Genomic DNA, 18,445 nt, shown 5'->3' on the forward strand with positions numbered 1-18,445 from the left:
CCTGAGGACAGCAGGTACCCAGGCACTGAGTCTCAGCTTGAACCCAAGCATAACACAGTAGGTATCGTACCGTGCATGGTCAGGCCAAAGATAGTCTAGTCTATTTCATGATCCACGCCAGCACACACCTGGAAGAATCAAGGGCGATGTCGGCTTGTACGGTGAGAAGGGTTTTCAAGTTCATTCTTCAGATAATTCATTGTTGACCATTTTGGATACCGGGATTTCGGAAGTCAAAAGAAGATAGACACGTTACACATGAACAATTGCGAAGGCTATCAGCCTTAGAAATTAGGCGTGTTTTTTCTTTATCGCTTTGGACCTTATCAACCTTGACAATTTTGTGCCATGCACACAAATCGTGAAGTTCAAGGTACGAGCAGAGCATGCAAGCGGTCCACTGCACTCCAAATAGACTCATATTGGGTGCGTGTGCATACATACTGCATGGTCGTTCTTTTTAGTGCCGCAGACCGTTGAGCATGATTTCGTCAAATGAACAATACAATTCAGGCCTTTCAAAGCTTTTGCATAAGAAATAGTCATTCCTTGACTTTGGAATACCCTTTATCATTCTCCGCATCTCGTCTGCTCATAGGAAATGGTTTTCTTGGACTTCGTATGGATGGTGGTCTTCTCCTGCCTCTCGCTTACTCTTGAACCAGACTAACTAAACTAAGGATTAACCCCTCTTTGCCCTTGATAGGATTGGATCTGTGGTGGATATCTGCCACACCCTTCCCTTCCCTTCTCATCCAAGGATGAATTCTGATTCTGTTTCTTATGCTCCACACTCCCTCACACTCCTCACCAAAGTGCACTCCCCCATCGCCTGTCTGCCCCCCCGTCCCGACCTGCCTGCCTGAGGGGCGGGTATTGCTCAAGGCCCTGAGGGTACTGAGGGTACCTCTACCACGGCCATTGATCAAGCAAGTTGAGGTACGTACCTCACCTGCCTCCTCTGTTCCATCTCTTCATTCTGCCTCTCACCACCAAGATCCTGACCTTCTCGGGATTTTTTCCTTTTCCTTTTCTCTTTCTATTTCTTTTCTCTCTCTCTTTCTTTCTTTGCCGGTCTCTTTCCCTTTTGCCGTCCACCACCTCTTCCTTCGAGTTTGCAGTCATCCTTTCTCGACTGCTTCCTCTTCGCAATTGTGCTGCCATATTAACGTTACGCCAGCCCTACCTCTCTATCTCTAACAGAGTGCTCAACCGCCGTATCTCGACCGTTGAGACCAGCCGCACCCCATCATCCCCCATTGAAAACAACAACAACACCTCCGCGATGAACCAAGGCCATCCCCAGCCAGACATGTATTATTCACCTCATTACTCGACACCACAGTACGGCTATGGTTATTCTACAAATGGTGCTCCAACTACCGCGGTCTCCACTCCTATGCCCGCGCCCCAGAATGTACTGCCAGTACCTTCAGCGCTCAGCAACCAAGGAGCAATGCAGCAGCCAGGTTACAGTAACAGTAGTAATAATGGCGCTTTCGACACAACTGGCCAGCATAACCCCCCCGGTATGAAGCCCAGAGTCACGGCTACCCTGTGGGAAGACGAAGGCAGCCTCTGCTTCCAGGTGGAAGCTAGAGGCATATGTGTAGCACGGAGAGAAGGTCAGAATTGATGCCCCTAAGCGCCCTATACAGCAGCTGACTTCAAGTACAGATAACCACATGATTAACGGCACGAAACTATTAAATGTCGCTGGCATGACTCGAGGTCGAAGGGACGGCATCTTGAAAAGCGAAAAGGTTCGCCACGTCGTCAAGATTGGTCCCATGCACTTAAAAGGTGTCTGGTATGTATCCCCATGTGGTTGGATCTGTAGACACATTGCTGGATGTTTAACTGACGATGGCTCAGGATTCCTTACGACCGTGCACTAGACTTTGCGAACAAGGAGAAGATCACAGAGCTCCTTTTCCCCTTGTTTGTCCACAACATAGGGGCACTCCTTTATCATCCGTCGAACTCGAACCGGACCAGTCAGGTCATGGCAGCTGCCGAGCGCCGCAAGCACGAAGGACTCGGTGGTCAGAGACCCGCTGCTCCCAATGCTTTGCCCTCAATTGGACAGCACCACCCCATGATGCCTGGTTTGCCAACCGGGGGATACGTTCCTCAGTCCCTTGCAAATGGTCCTCAGTCTCTTGCAAGCACTCCCCAGCCTCTCACAAATGGTTCCCAGCCTCCCATGCCAAATGGAGGTGGTATGCTCAAACGAGGACGAGAAGAAGAAGAAGATCTGCACCGACCAGTCTCTAATGGACATGATCCTATGAGTAACATGCATGCAATGTCTAATGGATACCCTCAACAGCCTCCCCTTGCGAATGTACATCAGCCTCCTATGCAGAATGGAGGAGATATGCTCAAGCGGGGCAGAGACGAAGATGATGAGGTTCATAGGTCAGCGCATACTGCACACGACACCATGAACAACATGCCTGGTAGCATGCCTGGTCTGTCGAATGCATATGCTCAGCCTCTACCGAATGTTCATCATCAGCCTCTTGCTAATGGAGACGGAGGTATGCTCAAGCGAGGTCGAGATGAGGATGATGATGTTCACCGATCAAGTCCCAATGGACATGATTCGGCAGGCAACTTCGAAGTAAAGCGGCGTAAAACCATAACATCGAATGACAGCATGGTTTCTCCTGGCGGATTTTACACCCTGCACAATGGGTATGGTCAGCCCGGTGTCATGAATGGCATGAGTCCATACAAACGACGAGATGATGAGGCGGAGACGCCACGACCTGGCCCAAATGTACATGATCACTTGAACAACTTCGACCTGAAGCGACACAAGACCATGGAGACGAGTGTCCCTGCTCCCCAGTATGACGCCATGAACCGCCCTCATTCTAGCATCGGCACCTCTCCTACCTATGCCCCTGCTCCTGTTTATGACAACTTGGCTCGACCTGCATCCACTGTTGCTGCGTCTCCTTCGTATCCTTCTGCCCCGGTGTACGATACTGGCGCTCGACCTCCCTCTGCCATTAGCGCTCCTCGAAGACAACAATCTTTCGGTTAGTTTTCAGGGCCGATAGATGACCCCTGGTGTTTTGTTGTCGACGTTTTGCAAGGAACAGTGGCATCTCCCCTGTGCACTCATTCAACAGTGCAAGCGAAAATTATGATACGTCCTATCTCCGACAATCAGGGACATGATAACACATTCGTTCAATTTCCTTTTTTTTTCTTTTAAAAAGAACTTTTTTCCTTTTTTGTTAGGCACTGGAGTGTCCCTCATCGGAAAGCCCTTGATTCCAAAGATGATGCCGACGAGTTCACGACACGACTTCCGATTTTTTGTTGATCTAGCATGCTCTGTCACGGATATACAATGACTAATGAGTCACGGTCTGCATGGAGGCTTAATTTCTGGAAAGAGTCACTGCAGCAAGGTTTTTCCTTCGATGATTTACTCCGAAATGCGATATGATCGCATACTATGGGACAGTACTGCCTGTAATGAGCCCAGGCGGGAATGATGAGTTTGGAGGGGGGACCCTTGTTTACTGAGCTGTCTTGGCAAGCCCAAAATGTTGGAAAGTCAAGACGCCGAAGGGAAACCCTGGGAAAGGCTCTGAATTACGAATTACGATCTTACATTTCTCATTTCTTCACTTCTTTTCTTATGTGCTCGCGTTTCACTGTGGCCCAGAAAACGCGGGCACAGACGATGTGTGTGGTTTTTTTTGGAAGTGTTGCTTTATTAGGTAACGAATTATGAGGGAACAATAAAAGCTGTTTTTTTTTTCTCGAGAATAGATACAATTAGAGAGTTGGATCATATGCGCCAAGATTCCTGTGTAAATGTGTCACGGCGATGAGTGATATAAAGTGAATGTGAGAACAAGTGTTTGAAGCACGTACGTGGGTAGAGAGGTGCCTAAGTTCCAAGTCAGTCTGGTAATAACTTTGTGAGATGAAAGGAATATTTGCATGTCATAACGCAACCAAGCAACGGTAGGTGAAATGAATGTCATGCCGTCTTGCCTGTAACTACTTACCTTGGTATTTACCTTAGAAACCATTTACAAGGTAGTTGAAAGATGATTATGATTACCACGTGAGAGATCCACTGTTGGTTGTTGTCGGGTCAACTACCTAAAGTCAACATATTGGGTGTTAGCAGGTGACCGTTGAACTTGACTTTCTAAACAAGCAACACTGCTCAAAAGTGGCTTGAACCAGACTATCAAGTCAACGATATCCTCTGCCGACTGGAACTGTGACTACACATTGACTGTTTGATTATATCATTTCGTTGATTCAGCGTGCATCACAATGGAAACACCACTGTCGCCCACCCAAGATTCAAATCTCAATATCCAGACACCAGCTACTGCTCAGCGGTACGACTCCCACGAGGTACGAACAGTCTCCACGTCCTCAGAATCACAGAGCCAACCCTCTCAGGGATCATCTCCTTTCGTGTCTGCCCTCAACGATACTGCACTTTCCGATCAGGAGAACCATTCTCCCTCAAAATCACGACACTCCCGAGTCCTCTCTGGCGCGACCCTTTCACCGCTGAAGATCCTCACCGACCAGCGAGAGGTGAGAGACGGAAGGCCAACAGATAGACTGGGCCCCAACGCTCGTAGCCCTAGAAAGGTGTCTCCTGAGAAGCGTTTTCCTGTTAAGATCAGCAACCCTCTCGACACAACCCGCGCTGCCTCCCAAGAGAGCACGATGAGTCTAGAGGATGCAGTGCGACAAAACGAAGGCCTCAAGCGCGCAATTGAGATCTTTGAAGATGAGCAGAGCGTCCTGGAAGACGGCCTGGACGACATGGACGTCACTACTGGCACCATCAACGTTAACCCTTCTGGAGAAATGGAGGTCGACGATTCCGTATGCCCTGACGATACAGCGATCAGTACCTTCAGTACCTTCTCGGCTGTGCCCAACCTAACCATGTTTGCCAAACTCGGCCAAAGTCCCACTAAACTGTCCGATATGGGTAGTCTCACGCCTCGGGCAAACACACGAGCTGATCCCTCCCCATCACGAACGTCACGAGCCAGACCGAGACACGACTCAGGGAACACAACGAATCTTCTGGACTTTACAGAGCAGCTGCGTTTTCCTCAGAGATCACCCCAAAAGTCACCGGCCAAGGGCGGGCTTTCTCCATCTCGCACAGCACCTGATGTAACTGCGACGCCTTCTCGTGGCGGATTTGCCAACCTCATCGACTTCGATATCCCCCCTATGCCTACACCTCGAAGCGTTCCCAGCATCACCGCGAGAGAACTCGAGTCTCTCAAATCAAACTTTCTGTCAGAGATCAGCTCACTCAAAGCTTCATTGAGTGGTAAGGAAGCCGAAGTGCAATCGCTCAAGGCCGCAGTTGGTGATGCAGAGAAGCGAGTGGGTGAGTCCCAGGAGCAGCTCCGCGAGGAACGCTCTATCAAAGAGCAACTTGCTGCTGAGAAAGAGGGTTGGGAGAACCGAGGTCGTGAGATGGAACATGTCTTACGGAAGGCCAAGGAAGAAATTGTGGAGAGCCAAAGAGAACAGGAAGAGCTCGAACAGAAGTTGGAAGAGAGTGAGAAGCGACGTGAGGCAGCCGAGATGTTGCACCAGGAGGCGGAGAGTAAGATGGCGGGTATGCGTGCCGGGAAAGACACCGAAAAGTCGTCGCCCGAAAAGCCCAAGAGCCCAAACGACACCAATCACGAAGTTGAGATTGCAGTCGAGCGGGTGGCTCGTGAGCTTCATGCTCTTTATAAGAGCAAGCACGAATCTAAGGTCACTGCCCTGAAGAAGTCATACGAGACTCGGTGGGAGAAGCGTGTCCATGAGCTTGAAAGCAGGATTAGAGAACTTGTCGAGGAGAACGAACGTCTGCGCGTCTGCCGAAATACAACAATGACCAGAGTCGAGCCCGACAGCATTGAGGCCGATGAGCGCAAGGCCCAAGCAGTCCGAGACAGCGCAGCAATCAAGGAGTTGAACGCCGATATCCAACGACTTGAGGCAGTTGTCCATACAGTACAGCTCGACAACGAGTCACTGCGCAGTATGCTGGAGAAGGAGCGCGTAGAGAAGGGAGAGCTTGTGCAACTTGCCGAGGAGATGATGAGCATGCAGAGCTTTGTTGCGCAGACACCAAAGCCTCAGCCCCAGCAACAACCTCAACAGCCTCCGTCTGCGTCTCGTTACCCTCATGAGAGACAACATGACCGAGAGCCTGAGACTAAGACGCCAAAACGAAGTGCAGATCACTTTAGAAGCAGTGTTAGTCGTGCTTCGGGACTACGCGCGCCAGGTTCAGGACTCCGAGCACCTCACGAGCGAACAAAGAGCGCAGGTGGTTTGCCTCGTCCAGGCGGTATGGCCCGTAGCGGCATTATGAACTCCATTGAGAAGATGGGCAATTACCGAGGACGTGGAGCAGAGTAGTATTGGACGGGGAGAAACACAATGAGCCTCAAAAGGGCAGATGAACGCGAAAACTAATGACACATAAAACTGTATGACTAGAGCTTGTTTTTCTGCGTGGCATATGCTCGGAGAAGGCCGTGAGCTCACTCTAGAGCCCTGGCATGACATTGTTTATTGACGTTTTCTACGACTGATGGTCATGGGCGCCCGGAGTTGCATTTTACAATGGATGTTAGTTGTAGATTGGAGTTTCTCGAACATAGTTGAATTTCTTTTTCTTCCTGAGATATGGAGCTTCTATCAAAAGGCCAGATATAAAATCGTCTCTGAGGTGAATCACGAGATCCGTTCACATCAAGGGTTATGATTATTTTGCTATGGGAATTTCCGTTTATTTACACTCATGTATCTCATTAAGGAAGCTTTCTTTAGGCTTTTGTATATATAGTATTTGCCCTGATAATGCCGTTCCTCGGCTCAGAGGTCATAAGCCTTCTTGGCCGTACCGCCAAAGATCATTGCGCGCTCTTCATCACTCAGCGTAGCCATCCAACACATGCGTTCAACGATGCTGCGCCATCTAGGCCAGGCATTGTCGGTGTTGACAGTGCAGACAGGCCAGTCGCTCCCAAACATGATACGGCTGGGGCCAAAGGTGGCGAGGACAATACCGAGCCAACCGAGGGTAGCCTCGAAGATATGGTTGGGGTCCTGGTTTCGTAGGGAGTCAGGCATCTCGGAGAAGCCACCGGAGAGCTTCATATAGACGTGAGAGTCTTTGCTGAGGGTGTAGACGGCAGTGCGCCAGGCGTGGAAGCTGGGGTCTGACGTAAGGTTATAGATGCTGAAGTCGGGTTTGCAGAGGTGGTCTAAGGAGACACTGTTAGAATGAAGTAGGGGAAGGAGAAGAGCGGCACGAACTTAACACCAGTGTGACCTTCTCCTCCTCGGGAACACCATCGTGAACACGGTCAACAAACTCGATCACCTCATCGAGCTGCTTCTTTCCACGTCGATGCTGATCAATGCCAACATCGAAGGTGAATCCTCGTCGGCCAAGAAGCTTGACGCCCTCGATGAATTTATCGTCCAGCATGGTGCCATGAGGCTTGTCCTGCAGCAAGTAGCGAAACCCCTTGATCTTAGGCCAAGCATCGCCGGCCTCCTCTTTCACTCGGTCAAGATAGCGCTCTAGAACCTCAGGACCGCTTGGCAGCGGCGCCCAAGGCACAATACCAAGGCACAACTTTGCGTCCTCGGAGCTGTGGCCCTCTCCTTCGCGCGGTTGGCCAAGCGCAACACGCTTGAGCCATGAGACCTCAGCCAAAGGCTGCTCCCAGCCAGAGCCATCGGATGCGCCAGATTCAACATCATTCTTGCGGTCTGTCTCGACAAAGACGAAGCCTAGGAGAGACGGTGCCGAAGAGGTAGCTTCGCGGTATTCTTCCAGGGAACGTTGGCCGGCAAGAGGGCCATCGGGGGTGTACCAAGCGAGGGAGTCGGTTTCGGACGCTGGGTAGAGGTGAATGTGGGAGTCGATGATGGGGAGTATGATTTGCTCGTCGGACATATTTGCAGTTGGGTGATGCTACACTTGAGATCGGGTCGGTGTTAAGTGAAGCTCGACGAATGAACGAAGGAGTGGAGCGTGGTTGAGGAAGAAATTGACACGCACTCAATTGAATTTGAGACTAATCACTGGTGACCTCAGGCCTCGTCTTACATAGACCAGAGATATCAATGCAGTGTTATGTGTAGAAAAGACGTTACAAGTACGGTGAAGATGAGTTTGTGATACTACAGCTGGGCAATACATGAATGTCCAATAGATGATAGGGAGTTACCCCGCCATAAGATTGGATCCCCGCCTCCTGAAGGCCCTACCTTAGTACCTAAGTACCTAGTAGAAGTGGAATATGATGGGGAGTAACATTGAACCGAAAGACCGAAATCGATTGCTATGCATCATCACGTTGCTCTATTGCTCGAGGCCTCGTATCTCGTTTCATGAATAGATTCAATCGTCATCTATCCTAGACAGCTAAGCTATTTCATTCATTAAATCGTTGCTCATGACTGTCCTTCATCATCCACCTCATACTTCGTAATGGCTAGTCTAGACCTTCATCAATCGCCAGGCCCTGAACCACATCCAGATATTGTCTGCAGGAGACGGGATCCCATCATCAGGACAGATGGGATTCTCATGCGTTGACATTGTTTGCTTCTGGGGCAGCCTCTTTCGAGAACTCCCAGCTCACTCAAGAACCAACAGAGTGAGGAAGAAAAATTACGTCTGCGCAGCCACGAGAGGACTGCGCCGAACGGCCGCAGCATCGACCTAGCTGACGATCAACGCATCGGCGCGGTGGAACGTACGAGACCAGCTCGGCGTACCATCCACGTCTTATAGCGTGACGCAGGTCGGAACAGAAAAATGATTGCTGATATTACCACAACAACATAGGTCGAGTCATCCCGGCGCTAGTGTGCTGCCAGGGGATGCCCGATTTAAAGAATGAACGGCTAGAGGTTCTCTCAACCTGTTGCCACAGAGCCCTCCACACACTGGCGCGTTTATGCGACCACGCCGTGGCGGCGAGAGCTGGTGCGCGAGACGGAGGCTTCATACTCATATTCGTCTTCACTGCCACTAGAGCAGATGGAATCACTATCATCATCGTAGCCACAGCGGGATCCGCCGCAGTCGAGCTTGACACGCTCGCCCTTGCGAGTAATACCATAGCGCTCGCAAGTGCAAGAGCTGACGTCGGATCCGGGAGTGCTGTAGCCAGAGAGGGACGAGTTGGGTGAGGAGCTGTCGGAGCGGTAGGACAGAGAAGAACCACTGGAGGAGATTGGCGATGTGCTGAAGTCAGTGATGAACTCGTCCTCGATGTTGGCGCTGCCGAAGCGGTCGGCAAGCTCCTCAAGTTCCTCGTTGTCGTAGTAGGAAGCATCCAAGATGTGCTTAGTCGCATGGGGAGACATGGGCTTGGGGGCCTGGATCTGGGAGATTGACAGGGGGCGACCCTTGGGGATGTCAACTGAGAGCTTAGAGCTGTGGCGTGAGGATCGCGAAGATCGCGACTCCTTGTCCTTGGAGGAGTGAGAAGAGCTCTTGCTGCTAGAGGAAGACTTGTGCGACGATGACTTGGATGAGGACTTGGAGGAAGAAGATGACTTGGAGGAAGACTTGGAAGATGAAGAGCGGTGGGACGAAGACTTGTGAGAGTCGGTGGGAACGTCAAGAACGTTCAGCTCACGGCCAGTGGTGGGCTCGATGGTTGAGGTGACGCTGGGGTTGTGGGCAACATGGTAACCATCGATGATATAGTAGTACCAGTATCGTTGGCCAGCCTCAAGAGTTGAGTTCTGGAATCGAAAGGTGCCCTTCCAGGAGCCAGACTTGGAGGAGGACTTGTCCTTGGAGAGAGGGAGCTGACCGACGTAACCGTCCCAAGAGCCGAGAAGATGGACAGTCTTAACGCCAGAGGAGACGCGGAGAGAGAAAGAAAGTTGAACAGCCGACATTTTGCTTTTATTTGATTCAATTATGCGTTTGAGTTGTTTGGTGAGTCGATGATGCGAACAATGAAAGTTTGATCAATGCAATATTGTTTGATAGTTGGCGCGAGCAAGTGAAATCCGTGACTTCTGTAATTAGATGATTATAACAGGCGGGACGAGCAAAAAAAAAAAACAGGATAATCGTTAAAGGTTGATGTCTCTAAGCTGGCCAGCAACTTATTGAGTAAGCTTTGGAGTTGATGGATATCTTTGATTAGAGACAACGAAAATTAGAATGATAGTAGTAGAGACCGGCTCCACGGTGAACAAACGAAAACACAAAGGGGGAAGGGTAAGAGACCCAAGAACAAAAACAGGATTTGCGATTGAATAGGACTTGCTGAAGAAGAAGAGAGAAAAAAAGAAGAGAGGCTTTGGGGGCGGGTGTTGGTCCTGTTTATAAGGAACGGCCGTGTACAGCGGCCACAGCCATTTTGCATGGATCCAATATCCATCATCATGTGGATGGATAATTGTGATGGACCCAATGTCAATAACATCTGTTGCCGTGTGAGTTACGAATTACACACACACATACACACACGCACACGCACACGCACAAATTTACAAGAAACAAGGACTCTTCAATTGCAGAGACAACCAATCACGGACAGCAGACAAGGAAATGCCGAGTTCATGTCATCTACTATCACTCGACCCATCACAATTGAACGGTTCCCTCTTCCCTCCCGGGACAAGCGTGGGCGGTTAAGCAAGTGTGGATCAAGTAAGTGCGTGCATCAATAGTGGAGCCCAACCCATGCTAAATGCTGCGATATTTAGAAGCAGCCCCAGAAGGCAGACAGCCCGTCCAGAGCGGGGAGAAACACTGCGCCAATCAGAAGCCCTTTACCGCTAAACAGGCCCAAAGAGCGACCCCCGCAGAGCGTCTATTCCAACGTCGTCATTGGCCTTGTGGCACCGCTAGATTCAACCTCTCGTCACGCTGCAGCCCAGCCAATTACCAACAGTCGTCAACCACATCTCACATCAACCGCTTGCATTTCAGCCATGCAAGGACGCAACATCAGTGTCATTTCTTGTATGGTCTTGACACCAGATTTGTCGGCTCTCGTGGTCTCAGCAGCACATTGAAATCTATGGATCATGCAAGGCCTGAGCTCATCGCACATCGCATCGCCTTGCCTCGCATCTGCCGGAATGTTCTGCCTTTGACTTGCACTGCACCGCTTGACACCTCTGGCCGTTATTGGGCCGCTCTCTAGTCGGGCGAACTGTAGTGCAACCCTCGAGTTCATGCGGCCGGCTTGAAGAATTGGACGAGTCAGGAATTGACTCACTAGATGGATTGCTCTCAGAATCACGGCGGAACTTTATGCTCCGCTGTTGTCGTATTGGCGGTAGTATGTACGCCATATCACGCTTCAGATGCAAGTCGACAATGGTAGTGTGGATTTGCCGCGTCTGCGCTACGCTTACAGAGTACATGGCCCAGAAGAGAGACATGCGAATTGGCGGTGGCCTTCCCCTACAAGGTACATACAGTACATATCGAGGCCTCGTCTATCTGTATCCCCGTATCCAGCCACCTCTGCTCACATCCCCGAAGGGCTCCTCATTCCTATGCAGACAGAAATCTCTGATAACAAGCCACGGCCATCATTGAGGTATATGACCTTGACTCACAGACAAAATAAAATGTGCCAAGCCAGATGCCCATGCGATAAGCATAATGGGTCTAAGCCTGCTTTCTCCATCTCGCCCTCTACGGCCCGTCCGCGTGTGCCCGATGCCTTCTACCTTCCCGGGTCTAGCATCGGTAGCATCGGTCCTCTCATATCCATATCTATGCATGCTATGCCTTTTAGCTTCGGCGGGTATGTGAGGTCCGTCACACTTACACGAAGTCACCCACCACCGCTCTATTTACCAGGCTAGGGGACCAGCAGAAAACTAAGGGCTGAAGTCCTAAATGACAAAAACGCTCAGACTGTATTAATATAATTCATTGTAAAGTTAGCAGGCACTTTGACCAGTTTATTTTTCTACCCTGATATAATTACCAAGGTACTTAGGTAAGTCTTCTGACACCGCGAGAGGCCAGGGCAACCAAGCCGTTCCCTGTGATGGCTGCCTGTTGAAGGAGGGGGACTCCATGATACAGATGAAGGTTCCCCGTTGCGGAACCTCGGTAAGAGCGTGACCTTTACTCTGCTTGATCGAATGGGTGATCGGTATGTCGAGCAGTCTGGGCTTTTGTCGTTCTAATTGATACTGTATCGACAGTATAGCACACGACTCTCCTACAGAGCGTGCCAATCACTTGACAAAAGGTTACACTCAGATGGTCTTGCATGGCACGAACTTTCTCTCAGATGACAATTTTTCGCTCGTATCGACATGTTTTTGTCTTGAGGTGCATGAAGAATAATACCCACCATCGATACGCTGCATGGCATAGACCCAGTGTATCTAGCATAATCATAGCAGCCAACAATTGACGAGTAATGATAGAATTTGACAGCATAACTGGAATGTCTATTATTAGACATTTGAATCATGTTTCAGCTCAGTCAATGCCTATACTGTGGGACAAGTTGATAATCATGCACTCATATACAACTGTACCCTGACTAGGTACATAAAAGATAGGTAGGCGGGCAAGCGGTGAAATGTGGACAAAGGGCTTCAACTCCAGGCAAAAACTTTGTGTTCCCATTGAATCATATTTCTCAAAAGAAATAGAAGAATGAATGTAGATACTAGCAATCATCAGAGAATCACGAGATTTGTTCAAGACCTCTGTCGAATGTTTTGTCTGACAGAAATGAAACACAGATGACTTCATTGATGAGGTATATCACAGAACTTCTCAATGCAATACTGAGTCCAAATTGGAAATCCAGTGGCCTGTCACGTGGAGACCCGTTTTGTTTCCAGATCATCCTTCATTTAACGCGTCGGGCCATCGCGTCTCACATTCTCTGGACAAGCGTCACATACTCGACCTCAGGCGTCTGTTTGAACTTCGCTCCTAAAGATTGCATTATATGGTCCTTGCAGTGGATACTCAAATCAGAGTGCTGGTTACAAAGGCTGGTAGGAGTTCCATATCGTGTCTAGGGTCAGTTTTCATGGCATAGAATTTTAGTGTCTTCATTTCGATCCTCTACCGTTACGTGCTTCAGTCATCCTCAGGACAATCTCGGGTCGCAGACTTCACACAATGACTATCGAAGACTTGTCAGTTGATGACGCCCTTGTTGGCAAAGTGACAAACTACGTTGAGGAATATATGTCCAATTATGACGCATCGCACGACTTCAACCACATCAAGCGTGTCCTCCGTCTCTCGCAGCATATCCAGTCTCATACCCCTTCAACACGCCAAGATTTGGTCACGCTGGCCGCACTGCTCCACGACGTTGGCGACAAGAAGTACCTCCGCCCTGGCGAGGACCCTTCTCGCATGGTAGCATCCGTGCTCATGTCCTTCGGTGCACCGCAGACCCTTGCCGACACCGTCCAGGCCATCTGCCTCGGTGTCAGCTACTCCTCCGAGGTTAAGGACCCAGCGCGGACGCGGGCTCTTGTGGACAAGTATCCGGAGCTGGCCGTTGTTCAGGATGCCGACCGCCTAGATGCCATTGGCGCCGTAGGTATTGCGAGGACGTTCGCATTTGGAGGTGCCAAGAGTCGGACGTTGGAGAACACTATGGAGCATTTTGATGACAAGCTCCTGTTGCTTGAGGGCATGATGAAAACAGAGGAGGGGAGGAGGATGGCTAGGGAGAGGACGGAGAGGTTACGTTTAATGAAGGCATGGTGGCAAGAGGAGACTAGCGAGTAAAGTGGTCTTTCGAAGAAGTGATGAATGTAACCCGAAGTCAAGGAAACAAAAACACTAGTCGAGTACAGTTAAATATGGCATCTTACACTTCCCATACCGGCAGACTAAAAGCACAGTCAGTCTGGTCGGCTTACGGTCCCCGCAAGCCTTACGAGAACCCTTACGAACCAATTGGCTCTCTTGTACCTGACCAAATTGGTGGATCTACGTTGACTCTGTTGGCTGTCTCACATGAGAACCTTTACGGATTGGGAGTTTGTAGGACGGGCAAGACATCAGGTCGGAAGATTATTCGCAATTAGGGAGGTACATAGAGCAAGACATAGCCATTCGTTATCGTGAAGGTCGCCGCTTCTATTTTTCATTGCCCTCGTCCTCACTCATTCCGCGTACTTGACGACACAGCGTTGAACCTTTTACGATGGCTCCCTTGCGATCCGTTACAATGGAAACGCTCCCCACAGAAATCATCATCCAGATCCTTGACAACCTCCAAGCCCCGGCTATTAAGCAAGTCCGTCTGACATCCCGGATCTTCAACACCATACTTGCAAAGCGAACCTTCGAAGTCCTTGTATCATTTCTTGATCCGGTCGTTGCTCAAGACACTCTTATAACGATCGCACGAGACCCAGAACGACGCCGCCGACGACCGTCTATCTGGTCACCAAGATGCAGCGTGCCACAGAACCTGCACGTTGACGAATCGTTTCTAATGGCGCTGTGGGCTGGCTTGCGTGGGCAGTCATGGGCTGTGGAAATGGGTGCAAATGGGGTCAAGTTGGATATAGATAACTGGCAGATCGGAGTGGGGATAAGCATACGCAAAGAGGAGTTGAGGGAGGTTCTGTTTCGATATGCACTTTATTTGAGTTATATGAGCGAGTGTGAAAACGAAGAAGACGTACCACAGGCTTGGGTTTTCAATGCGATCTGCAGCAAAGCATAGCACTGAGCCGTTTGGGCTATGGGTTTCATATTTACCGAATGCTTGGACATCGGACCAAAATGCTAGACAGTATTCCATATCCTCAAACCTAATGATGATTTTATGTTTCAGATAATTAGGGTCGTGATAAGTCTTGCTTTAGTGCAACAAATCGAGGTCGATAGAACTGTGGAATAGTATGTGTCTTAGCAACCGTCTATATATATTTTTTTAAAATAAAATAAAAAAGCACCCTTTTAGGTATAATGTGAATCAAAGTCTAGTCTAAATGAATGGTCGCTAGTATTAAATGTAGAAATTAGTATATAAGTCGTGTGCATGTGCTTTCGGATCTCATATAATGCATCCCCAATCCCGTCATCGCTAGGCCCAATCCATTGGTATCCGTAGCGGAAATAACCCCTGTTTGTAAACGCCGTTCGCTTTCGCAAACAAAATCAAATCATGCCCAAATGCCATGCTTTCATGCATCATGTAAGGATCGTAAGAAGTTTATAAAAGTGTTGTGGTCAGCAGACCAAAAATTGTCCATCTTAGATCAGATAGGCGGCGGCGAAGCCAACGATGGCGAGCAGGCCAGTGGCGGCGTTCATGTGAGCCCCAGCAGTTTGGACAGTCTCAGGGACATCAGAGGATGTGGAAGGCTCGTGGTCCTCCGATTCGGAGCCACCGTTGCCTCCCTTGCTGCCGCTGCTGCTGCCGCCATGGGAACCGTTGTCAGTGCCATCATCGTTGCCGCTCTCCTCACCCTGAGGAGTCTTCCCACCATGGTTACCGGGATAACCGGGAGTGGTTCCATTATGGTAGACGGGAGCACCACCAGTAGGAACAGGGTGATAGGTATGAGGAGGAGGGTTGACAGCAGTAGCGTTGTGGCCATGGTCCTTGGGGACGGTGTAAGTGATGGTCTTGGTCACGCTCTGGCCAGGGTTGGTAGGATGAGGGTAGGCGTAGGTCTGAGTCTTGGTGATAACATCCTGACCCGGGTGAGTAGGTACAGGCTCATGAGGCTTGGGATCGGTAGGGTTGGGGTAAACAGGCTCGTGAGGCTTGCTGGGCTCAGTAGGGACTTCAGTGACAGGGCAGACAGTTGTGGAAACGGCGATGGTCTCGGTAGTGACATGGCCCACGGGGCAGTCGACAACAGTAGGGGGGCACTGAGTGATGGTATAGGTCTTGGTGCTGTAGACCGTGCTGGTAGTGTACTCAGTAGGCTTGGTAACGTTGGCTGGATGGGTGTAGACAGTAGTGAAGCCGACTTGAGGCTAAGCCATGTAAGTCAGTACAAGTTTCGAAATATGCATAGTATCCATTGCAACTTACGTTCTCGTAGTGAGCGTTGGCGACAGCAGCCGCAGCAGCGACGATGATTCCTGAAGACCTCATGATAGTGGTTGGTGTTTAGTGGTTGTGCTTGTTTAAACGAATGTACTTTGTCAAGGTATCTAGATCCTAGATCGACAGAGCTAATCTTTGAACGAAAGACGATGGTGTATAAGATGATGAGAGAAGGGGCTGGAGGCGAGGCAGAGCATTTCTTATATCTCATCGACCTGGTGGCCTAATTTGTTGGGTAGGTAAGCGAGATAGAGCGGAGCCGACTAAGGTCTTCGTCAATTCGATTCTATTCGAAGCCAATGACGGGACTAGCTCTTGTGAGCAGGGCTGATGATAAGCCCATGGCGAAGTGGCTGTTGAAAATGGCGATATGGATACGAGGTGTGGGTTGTCCGGTGCCAAGACCCTGGATCTCCGTATTGCTGACAGCTGTTAACCACCATTCACGGCACTCCCCCCATGTCCCAAAGAGGAAGACAGACCCAAAAGAGCCATGTTGCTTCCTTGGCTCTCGTTATCGTCAACCAGCAGCGGGCCATGCCATGTCCACAGCTGCACCTAGCAAAGTCTAGAGCAAATCTCTGCATACAGGACCCACGGTGATAGCTGTTGGGCTCACCAAGCTTACAATTTCAAATTTTGTCTTGACCTGACCGTCAAGAGCGATCCAAAGACTTGGTAATGCACCCCTGTTGGAGAATTTCGTAAAGCGACCGGAGGGTCCAGGACGGAGTGGCATAATCAGAACCCTACGCGCATGTGTGGCTATGTCAGCATGTAACGATTCGATCTCGTGAGAAAGCTTAAACATCCAGTTGACGATGGCGGACGTAACGTCGGGTCAATCAGATGTGTAAGGCTGCCATCAAGAATTGACAAGGGCTATTCTTGGAAAATGGCGTTCTTTGCCCAAGCTAGCGGTCCGCCACATGCCCTGTGCCCAGCGCCGGGGTTGCCGGGCCACGAGCGTGGAGCCCGCCCATCTGAGCTGAGCCTCAGAGCAGGTCCCCGGATTGCTGGTAGAAACAACCGAAATAGCTGGAATGTTTCAACGGCCTCCAGTGCCCGATGACTTCATCGTGGATAAACTTCCGAATCTCGTGCTCCGAATCCAATTTTGGATTATTGGATCCCCCAAACAGATCTCCATGGGTGACCTACAATCGGATGATTGAGTGATGCAGTCTGAAGATGGATCGGTTCTTGTCATCATCCATGCAAATCAAGAACACGACCAATTGCTGAGTGATTGTGACTCAGTAGGCAAGTGACCATTACCAATAACCCAGTAGCCAATAGCCCTCTTTGTTCCCTCTCTTTGCCCTTCCTTTTACAAGGTGCGGCCGTCTGTTCCATCTCCATTCGGACATCAATTCGATATCAGTTTGCTGATTCGTATCGATCACACCCTTTCTTTCCCTTGCAGTATCTTTAGAAAAAGAAGAAGAAAACCGGCGACAGTCACTGGCTCGGCAACTCTCATTGGCAGGGGTGCGTAGTATGCTAGAAAAAACTTTCTCGGAGTAACGTTGCCAAGGTTGTGCAAACTTTACCAGCTTCAAAGTTACCCGTCGGGACCTAGGGTTTTGTGGCTTGCCCTTAGCATCATAGCCACAGCCTCATCGGCACTCGGCCTCAGATTCTAGCGTCAGGCTCCATCTGGCGACGTTGATAAATATAACGTGCAAGCCTCCGTTCGGATTCGCAACAGGGCCCTCCGGCTCTATTGTAGGAATCGGTCCATGGAGAAGTCCGTGATGAACAGTAGGTTTGACTTCACCATCGGTTCGCAAACGCCACATAACGTGAGCTGTTCGTCTAGCCTTTATTCAGGTGACATCGGTGCGTCAACATTGTGCGGGTATGGCCAGGACAGAACTAGACAACAAGGCACGATACCCAAGTTGAGGGAATTAACTAGGCTGGCCATACGAATCTGACGGCGGCTCGTATCTTTGTCGCCATCAGCGCACCTTATCCCCGCACGCAGTTACTGCAAGATCAGGCTGAACCTCGATTCTTACGATAATCGGCCCATTGTGAGCAAGAACAGATATCAAACGCGCTGGTGGCCAACACAGTGGTCGGTGACCCTTCTGGATCTCAAGATCTCGTGGGAGCGAATTCCTGGCCAGAATCCTTCGTTGCGGGGATTTGCTGTTGAGTCCAGCGACTGGAAAAGCTCTGCATAATCAACCTGCTTGCACTCTAAGCTTATCGAGCTGCCCTGTCGATTTGGCCCAGGCTGCACCAGTGAGTGGGGGTCTATCAACCTGAGCAGCCCTTTCGGCGTTTTGCCATGACGCTCGAGCCTTGCAAATAGTGAGTGGTCTAAGAGCTGGAGCAAGGAAGCGTTT

The 18,445-nt window shown here is 50.0% G+C and overlaps 8 protein-coding genes across 12 annotated transcripts; 5 read left to right on the forward strand and 3 right to left on the reverse strand.

The window, feature by feature from the left end:
- Nucleotides 1-795: 795 nt before the first annotated feature.
- On the forward strand, nucleotides 796-3,897 carry FOIG_07247 (uncharacterized protein). The gene is made up of 3 exons (XM_031206710.1): nucleotides 796-1,625; nucleotides 1,678-1,810; nucleotides 1,876-3,897. Exons 1-3 carry the CDS (start codon nucleotides 1,286-1,288, stop codon nucleotides 3,053-3,055), a joined length of 1,653 nt encoding a protein of 550 aa, XP_031063829.1. The 5' UTR covers nucleotides 796-1,285; the 3' UTR covers nucleotides 3,056-3,897.
- Nucleotides 3,898-4,169: 272 nt separating this feature from the next.
- Nucleotides 4,170-7,054, forward strand: FOIG_07248 (uncharacterized protein). 2 transcript variants are annotated; one of them, XM_031206712.1, is made up of 2 exons: nucleotides 4,170-4,398; nucleotides 4,447-7,054. In XM_031206712.1, exons 1-2 carry the CDS (start codon nucleotides 4,315-4,317, stop codon nucleotides 6,436-6,438), a joined length of 2,076 nt encoding a protein of 691 aa, XP_031063831.1. In that variant the 5' UTR covers nucleotides 4,170-4,314; the 3' UTR covers nucleotides 6,439-7,054. The 2 variants fall into 2 exon arrangements, with proteins under 2 accessions (XP_031063831.1, XP_031063830.1); XM_031206711.1 differs by having other exon boundaries at nucleotides 4,170-7,054.
- On the reverse strand, nucleotides 6,898-7,990 carry FOIG_07249 (uncharacterized protein; the record flags this gene model as incomplete). Its single annotated transcript, XM_031206713.1, has 2 exons — nucleotides 6,898-7,289; nucleotides 7,342-7,990. The coding sequence occupies 2 exons, from the start codon at nucleotides 7,988-7,990 to the stop codon at nucleotides 6,898-6,900; spliced, it is 1,041 nt and encodes a 346-aa protein (XP_031063832.1).
- Nucleotides 7,991-8,997: 1,007 nt separating this feature from the next.
- On the reverse strand, nucleotides 8,998-9,954 carry FOIG_07250 (uncharacterized protein; the record flags this gene model as incomplete). The annotated part of the gene is made up of 1 exon (XM_031206714.1): nucleotides 8,998-9,954. One exon carries the CDS (start codon nucleotides 9,952-9,954, stop codon nucleotides 8,998-9,000), a length of 957 nt encoding a protein of 318 aa, XP_031063833.1.
- A 1,001-nt stretch (nucleotides 9,955-10,955) lies between these two features.
- On the forward strand, nucleotides 10,956-11,961 carry FOIG_07251 (uncharacterized protein). The gene has a single exon (XM_031206715.1). The coding sequence runs from the start codon at nucleotides 11,380-11,382 to the stop codon at nucleotides 11,887-11,889; it is 510 nt and encodes a 169-aa protein (XP_031063834.1). The 5' UTR covers nucleotides 10,956-11,379; the 3' UTR covers nucleotides 11,890-11,961.
- A 958-nt stretch (nucleotides 11,962-12,919) lies between these two features.
- Nucleotides 12,920-17,749, reverse strand: FOIG_07252 (uncharacterized protein). Of its 4 annotated transcripts, none has more exons than XM_031206719.1 (3): nucleotides 16,074-17,749; nucleotides 14,710-16,015; nucleotides 14,033-14,596 (listed from the first exon to the last, which is right to left on the reverse strand). In XM_031206719.1, exons 1-2 carry the CDS (start codon nucleotides 16,134-16,136, stop codon nucleotides 15,284-15,286), a joined length of 795 nt encoding a protein of 264 aa, XP_031063838.1. In that variant the 5' UTR covers nucleotides 16,137-17,749; the 3' UTR covers nucleotides 14,033-14,596; nucleotides 14,710-15,283. The 4 variants fall into 4 exon arrangements, with proteins under 4 accessions (XP_031063835.1, XP_031063838.1, XP_031063837.1 ...); XM_031206718.1 differs by having other exon boundaries at nucleotides 14,033-14,648; XM_031206717.1 differs by having other exon boundaries at nucleotides 14,033-14,663.
- Nucleotides 13,178-13,801, forward strand: FOIG_07253 (uncharacterized protein; the record flags this gene model as incomplete). Its single annotated transcript, XM_031206720.1, has 1 exon — nucleotides 13,178-13,801. One exon carries the CDS (start codon nucleotides 13,178-13,180, stop codon nucleotides 13,799-13,801), a length of 624 nt encoding a protein of 207 aa, XP_031063839.1.
- Nucleotides 14,223-14,750, forward strand: FOIG_07254 (uncharacterized protein; the record flags this gene model as incomplete). The annotated part of the gene is made up of 1 exon (XM_031206721.1): nucleotides 14,223-14,750. One exon carries the CDS (start codon nucleotides 14,223-14,225, stop codon nucleotides 14,748-14,750), a length of 528 nt encoding a protein of 175 aa, XP_031063840.1.
- Nucleotides 17,750-18,445: the final 696 nt, after the last annotated feature.

This window comes from Fusarium odoratissimum, assembly GCF_000260195.1.
Source record: "Fusarium odoratissimum NRRL 54006 unplaced genomic scaffold supercont1.10, whole genome shotgun sequence".
Classification (NCBI taxonomy): Eukaryota; Fungi; Ascomycota; class Sordariomycetes; order Hypocreales; family Nectriaceae; genus Fusarium; species Fusarium odoratissimum.